This window comes from Chlorocebus sabaeus, chromosome 9, assembly GCF_047675955.1.
Source record: "Chlorocebus sabaeus isolate Y175 chromosome 9, mChlSab1.0.hap1, whole genome shotgun sequence".
NCBI lineage: Eukaryota > Metazoa > Chordata > Mammalia > Primates > Cercopithecidae > Chlorocebus > Chlorocebus sabaeus.
In genome coordinates, this window is record NC_132912.1 from 117,294,237 (window position 1) to 117,307,650 (window position 13,414).

At 41.5% G+C, this 13,414-nt stretch overlaps 1 protein-coding gene across 7 annotated transcripts in view; it reads right to left on the reverse strand.

The window, feature by feature from the left end:
* ABLIM1 (actin binding LIM protein 1) overlaps window positions 1-13,414 on the reverse strand; it is a 399,253-nt gene that overhangs the window by 160,704 nt on the left and 225,135 nt on the right. For all 7 annotated transcript variants that reach the window (XM_007964167.3, XM_038009583.2, XM_073019388.1 and 4 more), the window contains one exon: window positions 13,207-13,341. In XM_007964167.3, coding sequence (XP_007962358.3) covers window positions 13,207-13,341 — 135 coding nt within the window. The remainder of the gene's footprint in view (window positions 1-13,206; window positions 13,342-13,414) is intronic.

A 13,414-nucleotide genomic window follows, 5' to 3' on the forward strand; every position in this document is an offset into this window, starting at 1 on the left:
CAAGCAATTCTCCTGCCTCAGCCTCCCGAGTAGCTGGGCCTACAGGCGTGCACCACCATGCCTGGTTAATTTTTTTGTATTTTTAGTAGAGATGGAGATGGGATTTCATCATGTTGGCCAGGCTGGTCTCGAACTCCTGACCTCAAGTGATCCGCCCGCCTCGGCCTTCCAAAGTATTGGGATTACAGGCATGAGTCACCGTGTCTGGCCTGAAATACTCTTTCTTTTGTCCTTTTCGTGGACCTATATTTTTTTCCCCCTCCATCACCCCATAACCAATTCAAGCTAGAAACTTCCTGCCCTATGTCCAACAAAGCAGTGGTTCTCAAACTTGGTATATTTAATTTATGCACTGCATGATGATATTGCAGTCAACAACAGATTACATATACAATGGTGGTCTCATAAGATCGTAACGGAGCTGAAAAATTCCTATCACCTAGTGATGTCTTGGACTAGGATAATGTGTACATTTATGTCTTAGTTTAACAAAAAAAGTTTTTAAAACACAAATTTTAAAGATAGAAAAAAGCTTATAGAACAAAGATACTAAAAAAGAAAAATTTTTATATAGCTGTACAATGTGTGTGTGTGTGTCTGTGTGTGTGTGTTTAAGAGACAGGGTCTTTGCTGGGCACAGTGGCTTGTGCCTGTAATCCCAGCACTTTGGGAGACTGAGGCAGGTAGATTACCTGAGGTCAGGAGTTTGAGACCGGCCTGGCTAGCAGGGTGAAACCCCATCTCTATTAAATATACAAAAATGAGCTAGGCATGGCGGTGTGCACCTGTAATCCCAGCTACTTAGGAGGCTGAGGCATGAGAATTACTTGAACCTGGGAGGCAGAGATTGCAGTGAGCCAAGATTGCACCACTGCGCTCCAGCCTGGGCAACAGAGTTAGACTCTATCTCAAAAAAAAGAGAGAGAGAGAGAGAGAATGGGGCTTGGCATGTTGCCCAGGCTGGAGTGCAGTGGTTAACCACAGGTGCGATCATAGTCCATTATAGCCCTGAACTTCTGGGCTCACACGATCCTCCTGCCTCAGCCTCCTGAGTAGCTGGGATGACAAATGTGTGCCACCATGCCTGGCTCTTTCTTTTTTCTTTTGGTAGACTTTGTTTTAAGCTAAATGTTTTACAAAAGAGTCAAAAGGTTTTTAAAAATAAAGTTTATAAAGTAAAAATTACAGGGAGCTAAGGTGAATTTATTGGTAAAGAAAAACATTATAAATGTAGCATAGTCGATGTTTACAGTGTTGATAAAGTCTACAGTAGTGTACAGTAATGTCCTAGGCCTTCACAGTCACTCCTCACTCACTCACTGATTCACACAGAGCAACTTAAGCCCGCAAGCTCCATTCATGGTGAGTGCCCTATACTGGTGTACCATTTTTAATTTTTATACCATACTTTTACTATACCTGATCTATATTTAGGTAAGCTTAGATACACAAATACTTACCATTGGGTTACAATTGCCTACAAAATTCAGCCCAGTAACATGCTATACAGCTTCACAGCCTAGGAGTAATAGGCTATACCCTATGGCCTAGCTGTGCAGTAGGCTATACCAGCCAGGTTTGTGGAGGTACACTCTGTGATGTTCACACACGATAGAATGACCTAATGGCGTGTCTCTTAGAACATATCCCCATTGTTGAGTGACATAAGATGTACTTACTTAAGAAGCTGGTTGAAAATGCTAGGCCCCAATCACTGGAGGTGAGAGGTCAGGAATGTGAACCATTAATCAGTGTCTGGGTCACTCTGGGTTAGGTTCTTCTTGGTCCACACTTTATGAACTCTGTACTAAACAGTTTTAGAAGTTTAACCCCTTTCCAGTTAGCTTTTAAACTGTATACATAGTATTTCCTGATACATGAAATCTACTGAAGTTCTCCCTACTTCTCACTAAAGGTTCTGCTACTTGTGATGTGAATAAGGAGAAACCCAGGGTTTTAGTTAGTTTTAGTTCTGCAGGCATAGCAGAAAGGCTATCACTGGTTCTGAGGTACACTATAAATACTCTCTCCTGGAAGGAAAGTGAGATCCACCCTGTGCCTTGCCCAGGCTTCTCATGGCAGATAGTGGGACATTGGGGACCTACAGGGAAAGGATGAAGAAGACACTTTAAAGGTACCCCCAAATGCCACTTCCATCACAGAGAAAGGCTACTCCAAGTCCTTCTGCATGGGTTTAATATGGACAAAAAATTTTTAAGGTGCTTATTTCATTTGGTCTTCATTGATCTTATCAAGGAACCCTCCTTTTGTCCTCTACCTCCCACTTGGTCTAGAATACCTCTCTAGACAGCATCAAAACCCCTTCTCAGATTAAATGGAAGAAAACCATGGCCAAAAGAGAGTCAACTCTTACATCACACTTTTCAAATTACAATACAAATTTCACTAATTCAATCTAAATGAGTGGCAGACCAATCTCACCATAATAGTTCAACTGTTTGACTATATTTATGTAAGTGCAGTTTTTCTACTTGTCAATAGATGTCATGACTATAATAGGGTAAAGTTGACTCTGAAGACTACATTGAAAATGACCTCATCACTTCAGATGCAAATTCAAGCATGCCATCAGGATGGGCGTTTCTTGGAATTTCCCAATTTCACTCAGATACCACCTTCACTATTATTTACCATAGTTTTTATCTACCTGTTCTATTTCATTAATTTTTTTAAAAAATCAGTTTACCTTTATTAAATATAACTATTTAAAAAGGCAAATATATACCACTGTCGTAAGTCAATAGCCAGTTATCATTTCCTCTATATATAATCTGTAAAAATAAATATTAAGCCGGGCACGGTGGCTCACGTCTGTAATCCCAACACTTTGGGAGGCCGAGGTGGGTGGATCACAAGGTCAGGAGATCGAGACCATCCTGGCTAACATGGTGAAACCCTGTCTCTACTAAAAATACAAAAAATTAGCCAGGCGTGGCGGCGTGTGCCTGTAGTTCCAGCTACTTGGGAGGCTGAGGCAGGAGAATGGTGTGAACCCGGGAGGCGGAGCTTGTAGTGAGCCGAGATTGTGCCACTGCACTCCAGCCTGGGTGACAGAGCGAGACTCCATTTCTAAATAAATAAATAAATAAATAAATAAATAAATATTAAATGGTATAATTAAATTTGAGCTTTGATACCATTGTCTGATAAAATCCCTGGGCCTGAAAGCTATTCTATCTTCGTTATAAAGATATTCTGCTTCATGAAATTAGAAGGATGAAAAAAGGATTAAAGAGAGAATACTTTCTCACTGTGTAAAAAATGCTGAGAACCACACAAAAAAATTCTTCCTTCTGATACTTAACAAAAATATTAACTGAAATCAAGTCTTAGTGACCTGGATTTAATAATTTATTAATTTCTAAATAATTTAATAATTTGTAAATAACTATCTATAAATAGTACAGGTGGCATCTCTTATCTGAAATGCCTGAGACCAGAAGTATTTCAAACTTTGGGTTTTTTTCAGGTTTTGGAATATCTGCATTGTATACTTCCTGGCTGAGCATCCTTGATTCAAATATCCGACATCCAAAACGCTCCCATGAGCACTTCCTTTGGGTGTTCTGTTAGCTCTCAAAAAGTTTTAGAGTTTTGGAGCATTTCAGATTTGAAATTTTTGGATTGGGGATATTCAACCCATATATCAATGATAAACATTTCAATCATACAAGTCAATAAATATTATTGAGTACCTACTATAAGTCAGACTTTTTTCCTAAGAATTGCTAATACAAACTCCTTGTCCCACTGGTGCCTACATTCTTGTCAGAGGACACAGGCAATAAACAAATAAACCATACATAAATTATATAATATATAAATACATATATATGTGCACACACATACACAGATATATACACAATATATCAGATGGTGTCAAGGATCGCCTCAATGATGTGACATTTGAGAAGAGACCCAAAGGAGGTATGGGAAGGCACCAGGCACACATATCCGAGTGAAGAGCTTATCAAGGCAAAGAAATAGTAAGTGCAACGGTCCTGAGGCTATTTGGTACTTGGTTTGTTTAAGAATGAATAGGAAGGACAGCAGAATTCAGCAGAGTGAACCAGGAAGAAAATGGTGGGAGATAAGCTCAGAGAGTAACAGTGGGGAAGGGATTTGAAGGTCAAATTGAGGTCTGTGGATTTCATTCCAAAAGATGAGAAGTTCTTGGGAAAGGTGACAGGATCTGACCTTTTTTAAGGATCATCTTGGCTGCTGCATTGAAAATAAACTGAGGGAGAAGTGGGTGGGACTGCGGGTAAAGGGAGATGCAGAGAGAGCTGCTAAAATTCTTAATCCAGGGAAGTGGTAATGGTGGCTTAGACCAGGGTGGTTATCTTTGAGATAATGATAAATGGTCAGATTTTGCACATACTATGAAGATGGGGCAATTAGGACTTGTTGATGGATTATTTGTGGCACATGAGAGAAAAAGAGAAGTTAAGAATGACTCCAAGGCTCTCAACCTGAGCAAGTGGAAGGAAAGTCTTGATATCTGCCGAAATTAGAAGGCTGGAGAAGAAGGTTGGGGTGGGTGTGGGGCTAGTAATCAGAGAGTTTGGTTTGAGATGTCTACTGGGAATGCTGAGAAGGCTGTTGAAGATACTAGTCTGGACTGCAGAGGAGAAGCACAGACTTGGGAATTGTCAGGGAACAGATGGTGCTTAAACCATGAGACTGGATGAGGTCACTAGAAAGTAGACAGGGAGAAGAGGTCTGAGCACGGGGCACTCAATGGTTTCAGGGCCAGGAGATAAGAAGAACCAGCAATATGAGCAGTGAAATGCTTATTTTAAAAATGATTGATGAAAATTTCAATTTTCTTCCTTCTTCTATAGTACAAACTATCTCATAACCTTGGTTGTACTAATCATTTTCTTAGATAATTTGTTCTTCCTTGATAAAGCTGGGTAGACTTCAGCATGCCTTTCCTCAAGAAATAAGCATTCATAGACATGACCTTAGAGTTGTCAAGAACAGTAAAGAATCTGAGATTTTACCCTATTTGCAAGCTAACAAGTTCACCTGCTCCAGTATAATGGATACTGGCAGAAGACATGAAACTCCTGGATCAGAAATAAAAGACTATTACAGTACAGCGGGCAGCATGACTTTTGTATTTGTTACTAGTTTCTCCATCCTCCCCAAATCCCTTGGGGCAACATTAGTAGGCTAGCTGGATGCTGCACTCTCAATAGGTTTGTATAAGAGCTGAGGAACCCTGAGCTTAGGAAGCCCCACTCTTGTGTAATGAGTTGCAAGAAAACCTGCCCAATAATTCCTCCAGAGGCTGACATTATCTTTATTGTACTAGACAGCAAACAAATCTGCCCTTGACTCTGGAGGGAAAGACTATTTCTATCTTCCAGGGCTGTTTGTTGTACAAACATCCTTGAAAAGATAATTCAAAACAAAAAGTTATCAGCACCTCAGCTCACAAGAGACTTGTGGATAATTATCTCCCAAGAAGAGTCAAAATCAGTAAGCAGTGTATTTTGGAAAGATTATGAGACCTTACCCTGTTCCAGTCTGGAATTCAAAACCTAAATGTTTTAAAAACTAAATTATATTTAGTTGACAAGATAACACTTCAACATGGCAACAAATTCAAAAGATAAAATACTCAGGATCATCCTTTACTAAACAAAGACAGTATGAAAGTGGGTTCCCACCGTCAATAAGAAGGGAGCACATTTATATCACACTTATGTTTCTCTCATTTTGGTTAACCTGCTTTATAATCAGTTTGTGAATGACTAAGATTCTCTAGATAGGTAATAAAAGGCTGAGTTCTGCTTTTGGAGAATGCAAGAAACTACTTGTATTTTTCTGGCATTTTATCAGTTTTCTAGTTGTGCCCCCAAATAACCCATACCCAGTCTGCCCCTGTGAGCCCAGATGAGAAAGTTAAGGGTCTAAACCAGAGTGAAACTAAGCAGCAGCAACAGTTTAACCAAGAACTGCCTGAGCCTACGTTTCCTTACCTGCGGTATGTGCAGGAAGGCTTGTAGCCCAGTCATCTGTGATAGATGTCTTTACTCGCACTCTTTGTTTTCAGAAGATAATGTTACGGTCTAGTTACCATTTGAAGACATACATTATAGTAAAGCAATTGATAAATCTTTGTGACTAGCTATGCCATTAAAAACATTTACCAGGCTGGGTGCAGTGGTTCACGCCTGTAATCCCAGCCCTTTGGGAGGCCGAGGCAGGTGGATCATCTGAGGTCAAGAGTTTCAGTCCAGCCTGGCCAACACGGTGAAACCCCATCTCTACTAAAAATACAAAAATTAGCGGGGCATGGTGGCGAGTGCCTGTCATCCCAGGTACTACGGAGGCTGAGGCAGGGGAATCGTTTGAACCTGGGAGGTGGAGGTTGCAGTGAGCCAAAATTGTGCCACTGCACTCCAGCCTGGGCAACAGAGTGAGACTCTGTCTCAAAACAAAACAACACAAAACAAAAAATAACATTTACGAATAACCAAGTTCCAAATAAACATATGGCTATTGTTCATTCATTCATTCATTCACCTTATGAGTACCTGCCATGTCAGGCATTGTTGTAGGCACTGGGTTTACAGTGAACAAAATAGACAAAAATCTCTGCCCTCAAAGAGCTTATTCTCTAGTAGGGGGTGAAGATAAATTAATACAATGTATTAAATGATGTAAAATAAAAAAGATAAGGCAGGGACATATGATACAGGGAGTTGTTGAAATTTTATATATGGGATGGCCCAGGAAAGGATCACTGAAAACAGACAATTTGGCTGAACAATCTTCTTGATTCTCTGGGCAGTCTCCCTGGTCCTTGGTCTTTTCTAAATGGTCTAGAACTTTCTGGTAAAAAAAAAAAAAAAAAAAAATAGATCTTGGTCCTTACCCTGAAAAATGCTCATGATAAACAACAATAATTATAATGAATTATAGATCAAAATAATGAACAAAATATATATGTATACTTAAAACGAACTACAATTCACATTTAAAGAGACACTTAGAAATGCCAGCCAGTGCTAATTTGTCCCTTGTTAGAAGCAATTCCCTCAGAGAAGAATCTGCACAAATACTAACACATTCAAATCCAAATAGAGATGAATGCTTCTCCTTTGTTTTCAGGTTTCTTATTCTCTAATACAGCGTAAAACACAACCATGATACAGACAAAGTAAAACATTAAAAACCTATCACTGGAACGACATGACAGAATGAACAGATCACATTAAAACAACTCCTTTAAGTTAGTGGGATGAAGGCTGTAATGCACAAGGATGCAAAACAAAGCAATTGAACACTGAAGATAGAATAGCTCCACTCAGAACCCTGCAGCCACGTTCTACTCCCACTGGGTTATTACAAGAAATACCATAAGCTTTTGGGATCTCCTTTTCATTTAATTACAGAATCCGTCCATCAATTAAACCACTTTCTTCATCTCATTACCAGCCCAGTACATTTTCTGAGGTGACAAATGGTAATTAGGTTCTCCTTCCTTCAGATGCTGGCATTTAGTATTCAGTTCCTGCCTTTTGCTCTTTCCCAGGGAAATTTCACACACAATTATATAGCTTCAGTCATTATCCACACACCAAAGGCTTCCAAATTCTTCTTCCCAACATAGGCCACTATCTCAGAGCCCTACTGGACTCTGGAGGTACCATGTTACTCAACCTCAATATACCCCAAACTGAACTCATCTTTCTCCAGCACTGCCCTGCAAGGTGCTTCTGTATTTCCTTAGTTGGTAGCAACTCCATCTACCTACCCAGGCAGCTCAGCTGGACACATGGATCCCTCTTCACTTCTCCCATTCAGTCAGTCATCAAATTCTATCGACCCTAACTTTGTGTTTTAAATCTTCTATTTTCTATCACACTATTTCCACCTGTGGCTCTCCCCAGCTCCATTCTATCTCCCCTGTGGCCTGCATGCTGTGCATCTCTTCATCACAGGACTTCTTACTTGGTCTCATAAATGTTGCTTACTTATATGTCTCTTTTAATACCCCAGGAGTTCTTTGACAACCTGGTACATTGTCTCTATTATTAGCACTTAGCACAATGTCCTGCATGGAGTATGTGTTCAATTAACATTTAGTAAATGGGCTTGGTGTCGTGGCACGTGCCTGTAATCCCAGCTACTCAGGATCACTTGAGCTCAGGAGTTTGAGACCAGCCTGGGCAACACAGTGAGACCCCCCATCTCAAAACAACCACAAAATAAAACATGTAGTAAATGGATGAGTAACTCATGAACCATCAGATCCCACAATGTCAGGCATTTTAGAAAGTGAGATGAGTTCACCAACACAATTTCTGCTCACCAATCCCTACCTTGTCACAGCTAAACCTGTGAAGTCACTGGGCCTGAAACTGACCTAAGTTTGTGCTATCAACTCTAACTCCTCCATCGCAACCCTTTCCCACCCTCAAATTTGTTTAGCTCTTGTGTAAAATGTTCAGTGTCCCCTTTCTCCCTTTTTTCAAAACCTATTTTTAGCAAAAAGAGTTCATCCTTGCTTTTCATTCCTAAAGGCATTTTACATCGTTGGCCTTTCTTTCTAGGGGAAATCAGCCTCTGCCCCCACTCAAGAAATAGAAGGCTTTGTCTGCAAGGTAGATGTGTGAAGGCGAGGCGGGTGGGAGGGACGGAAGGGAATTCCAGGGAGAAAGCTTGGCTGGACTCAAGGTCACAGTCAGAACTGGAATGTGCCTCCTGTGCACTCAGCCAGGTTTGACCAAAAGCCCGGGCTTGTTTTGGCACATGCTCCCCACCCAAACTCCTCTGTCCTGGGACATCAGCTCAGTACCTGAACGTCGCAGCTCTCCGTGAAACAGGAGAAAACGAAACTGTTGTTTAAGGACTTGGCTGCAATTGGGTCACTTGGGCTAGGAGGAAGACAGCATTCCTCAGGGAAAAGATTGCTATTTCTGCTGGGATTTATAAGAAGTAAAGACGCCAAGGAAATTCAGTGTCCTGATCCAATTAGGATGGAGACAGAAGGGTCCTTGGAGAGAGAAGGGTCTTTGGAGAGAGAGCAAGCCCTGTCAAGATGGTGCAGACAAGGTTTGGAATAAGTCTGAAAAATGACCCTGGCTTGTACTTTCTGATCAATTTTCCCATAAACCTAAAACTGCTCTAGAATGAAGGAAAGAAATGAAAGAAGGAAATGAAAGAATGAAAGAAAAGTAGGAAAGGAAAGGAAGGGAAGGGAAGGAAGGAAAAGGAAAGGAATAGAATGGAATGAGAAGGGAAGAAAAGGAAAGGAAGAAAGAAAAGAAAAACAAAAAGAAAAGAAAAGAAAAGGCTCTTGCTAATGAGAAATGTCTCATGTCAGAGATGGCCTGAGAATACGAGGGCATTTGGTGCCTATTCTGTGCTGTGACCTCCCACCATTAGCCCAGACCTTAATTAAGTCTGCTGCTGAAAAGAGCTGCCTTGGGGTAGTGGTACTATGGAAGAGGAGAGAGAGGAAAACCGTGTGGGATGAAGCAATGAAAAAGGCACAGCACTCACAGGAGGAGACCAAGACTTTGATACTGGCAAGAATTTGGAGTGAGAGAACCACAGGAATGCATACCTCGGGGAATCTTTAGAACTGTGCTGTCCAGTACAGTAGCCACTAACCACATGTGGCTACTGACCGTTTGAAATGTGTCTAGTCCAGGCCGGGCGCAGTGGCTCATGCCTGTAATCCCAGCACTTTGGGAGGCCAAGGTGGGCAGATCACCTGAGGTCAGGAGTTCAAGACCAGCCCGGTCAACGTGGTAAAACCCTGTGTCTACAAATAATACAGAAAAAAATTAGCTGGGTGTGGTGTCACAACCCTGTAACTCCAGCTACTAGGGACACTGAGGTAGGAGAATCGCTTGAATCCAGAAGGTAGAGGTTGCAGTGAGCCAAGATCACTCCATTGCACTCCAGCCCGGGTGACAAGAGTGAAACTCCATCTAAAAAAAAAAAGAATGTGCAGCCAGGTGCAGTGGCTGATGCCTGTAATCCCAGGGCTTTGGGAGGCTGAGGCAGGCAGATCACAAGGTCAAGAGATAGAGACCATCCTGGCCAACATAGTGAAAACTTGTCTCTACTAAAAAAAAAATACATATATATATATATACAAAAATTAGCTGAGTGTGGAGGCGCACACCTGTAGTCCCAGCTACTCAGGAGGCTGAGGCAGGAGAATCCCTTGAACACGGGAGGCAGAGGCTGCAGTGAGCCGAGATCACGCCATTGCACTCCAGCCTGGCAACAGAGTGAGACTCTGTATCAAACAAATAAAACAAAGCAAAGCAAAAAAACAAAAACAAAAAGAAATGTTCCAGTCTAAATTGAGATGTGTTAAGGCAGTATTAAAAAAAAAGAATGTCAAGTATCTCAATACTTTTTATATTACTTATTGAAATAATATTTTGGATAGGGTTAAATAAAACATATTAATGAGAACTACACCTTTCCCTTTCAAACTTTTCAATATGGCTATTAGAATATTTAGAATTATACAAGTGGCTTGGATTTTTAAAAATGTATTTATTTTTTAAGTTTTGGGGTGCATGTGCAGGAAGTGCAGGCTTGTCACGCAGGGAAACGTGTGCCAGCTTACATGATATTTCTGCCTGAAGCACTTCACCCTTGCAAGACTCCTCACATTTACAACAGTGATGACCGTGCTGCTCTAGAATCTTGGGAAAAGTCACGGACTCCCTATGGTATAAGGCACAGGGAACCTAAACCACTTTTTCCAGATATTAAAGAAAGGATGATTCCAGAACATTGGGACACATAATAGTAGCCATTGCCAGATTAAGTGTGAGAAAATACAAATATATAAGGATAGATGACCGACTCATTTATTTTAGTAACATTTTGTTAAATTGAAAAATAATTCCTACAAATAGCAAGTATTCTTAAAATGGAATTTAATTTAAACAAAAACTCGACTTTTCAAGAACACATTTATAGCATGAAACAAGATATATGATACAACTTTCCAAGATGAGGAATTTACATTTGGTCCTTAGAATTAAACTAAAGGAGAAAAAAAGCAAGGGAGCTTTCACCTCACAGGGGATAAATGAATGTCTATTCTAACACCTCGATGTGTTGAACAGTGAGTGCCCAGATCTGAGTCTACTACTCCATACTTTCAAGTAGAAATATAAAATATAGAGAGAGCTGGGCGTGGTGGCTCACACCTGTAATCCCAGCACTTTGGGATGCTGAGGCAGGAGAATCCCTTGAGATTAGGAGTCCAAGACCAGCCTGGCCAACATGATGAAACCCCGTCTCTACTAAAAAACAAAACAAAACAAAACAAAAAAACACAAAAATTAGCTGGGCGTGGTGGAGGGTGCCTGTAATCCCAGCTACTTGGGAGGCTAAGCCAGGAGAATTGCTTGAACCCAGGAGGCAGAGGTTGCAGTGAGCTGAGATCACACCACTGCACTCTAGCCTGGCAACAGAGCGAGACTCCATCTCAAATAAATAAATAAATAATAAAATAGAATAAAAAAAAATATATATATATATGTGACTGCAGTCGTTTATGGATTGTATTTATTTCACACCAAATCTATCATTTGAGTCATGTTGCAATACATTTATGAGAAAAAATAAAAATACAATGCTGACTCCAAGTTAGCTAAACTGGATATAACCAGAAAACATTTTTTCTCTGAGTTACCCGCTAAGAAGCTCTGATTGGGGGTCTACATTAATATACACTTATCTGGTATACGGAATCTGCAAACTTCAGACCTGGGATGATGTAAGTTTCATATGGTCTAGTCTCTTTATTTTACAGATAAGGACACTGAGCCACAGACAGACAAGTAACTTGTCCGCAATCAGCTGCATAATGGCAAGGCAGGACTCAAGCCACACAACGTGACAGCACAGCACCCTGGGTGTGACCTTGATATTTCCTCATGGCCAACTTGGGTTGGGTGAAAACTGGGGTTTATCATACTTACTCACAGGGGTTTTCAGGAGGATTAAATAATCCCTCTCTGAGATGTGGACACAGCATTTGTAACGCATGTCATGCATTGAGCACTGAGCTCATTTGAGGCAGTTAAGCTCATACCCTCCCCTCTTTCCACCTTCTTGCCCTAGCTACACATGCTAGCATTCTTTCTTCTGAAAACTTTACCTTCATGTAAGGAACAGCTGTGGACTCCAGGAAAGCGCTCCCTCCTCCTTTATTCATGTATTTCGTGGTCACTAGGAAGACTGGACTCTACCTGAGAGCCCCCCTGGCCGTGGATGGATGGCTTAGGATGACAATGCTGAGTCTTTGTGACGTAAGACACTCAAAACAAAACACAGTTTCCAGAAATGAAGGTGCTTCCAGGCAGCGCATAGGAATGAGGGTGCTTACCCCAGGCAAGGCACAGAGTAAATTTACAGAGTGCTCTCCGAGTCTCGTCTGCCTTCCTTCTCTGACATCCTTGAACCACATCTTGAGCTACCCGGACATGCCCTCAGCCCAAGTAACCTATTTATCAAACAAACACACGAAACCATTCTTCTTCCTTTTCTTCCCCAGTTGGCCACGCCCTGGCTCTGAAATAACAGGTTGGTGTATTTCATACAAAGATGCCAATCTTTGTAAACCCCAAAAGGTAGGCTTGTTAATGGAAATCAACACCAAACTGGTAGCTTCTTGGATGGGAGGTCTTTTTCTGTTTGGAGGTCTCCCGAGTGTTCTTGCTTAATTCTCACTTCTCAATACACACGCGCGCACGCGCACACACACACACACACACACACAGAGGAGCCAGTGACTTGGTACCCAACCTTGCAAGTTTTCCAGGCCTCCTATAACTAATGAATATTGGGACAAGCTACCTTGTAGTAGGAGTTCCTCATTTCAGAGAAAAAGAAAAAGAAGGCAAAAACCACAGAAGTGTATTTTTACTGCTCTTTCTCAGTGTTAGTCCCTTCTTCCAGGAGAAGGGACCTCAGTGAGCACCCAAAGGCCCACGAACCACTGGGTTTAGCAGGACTCATTCTCGCCCTTGGGATTCAGTCTAACTGAATCCCAAACTGGCAGTAAATGATGTCAGGGCTTCTCACTTATCATCCAGTGACCCGATGTGGAGTTAAGGGGATGGGCTGGACCCAAGGCGAGCGCTGACCATGGCATGCCACTGAGCCACGAAGCTGGAGGCACCATACCTTTGCAGGTGAAACACTTGATGTGGAAATGTTTGGTCTGGACCCGAAGCACTTCACCCTTGCAAGGCTCCCCACATTTATGGCAGTGAATGACAGGCTTCTCTGATGGGTGGTGAGGGTCCTGAGGGTGCGCCACTGAAAGAAAATCAACAAAAGATCCAGGTGAGTAGAGACCATTCCTGCAAAAGGGGTCATCATGGTATCTCTG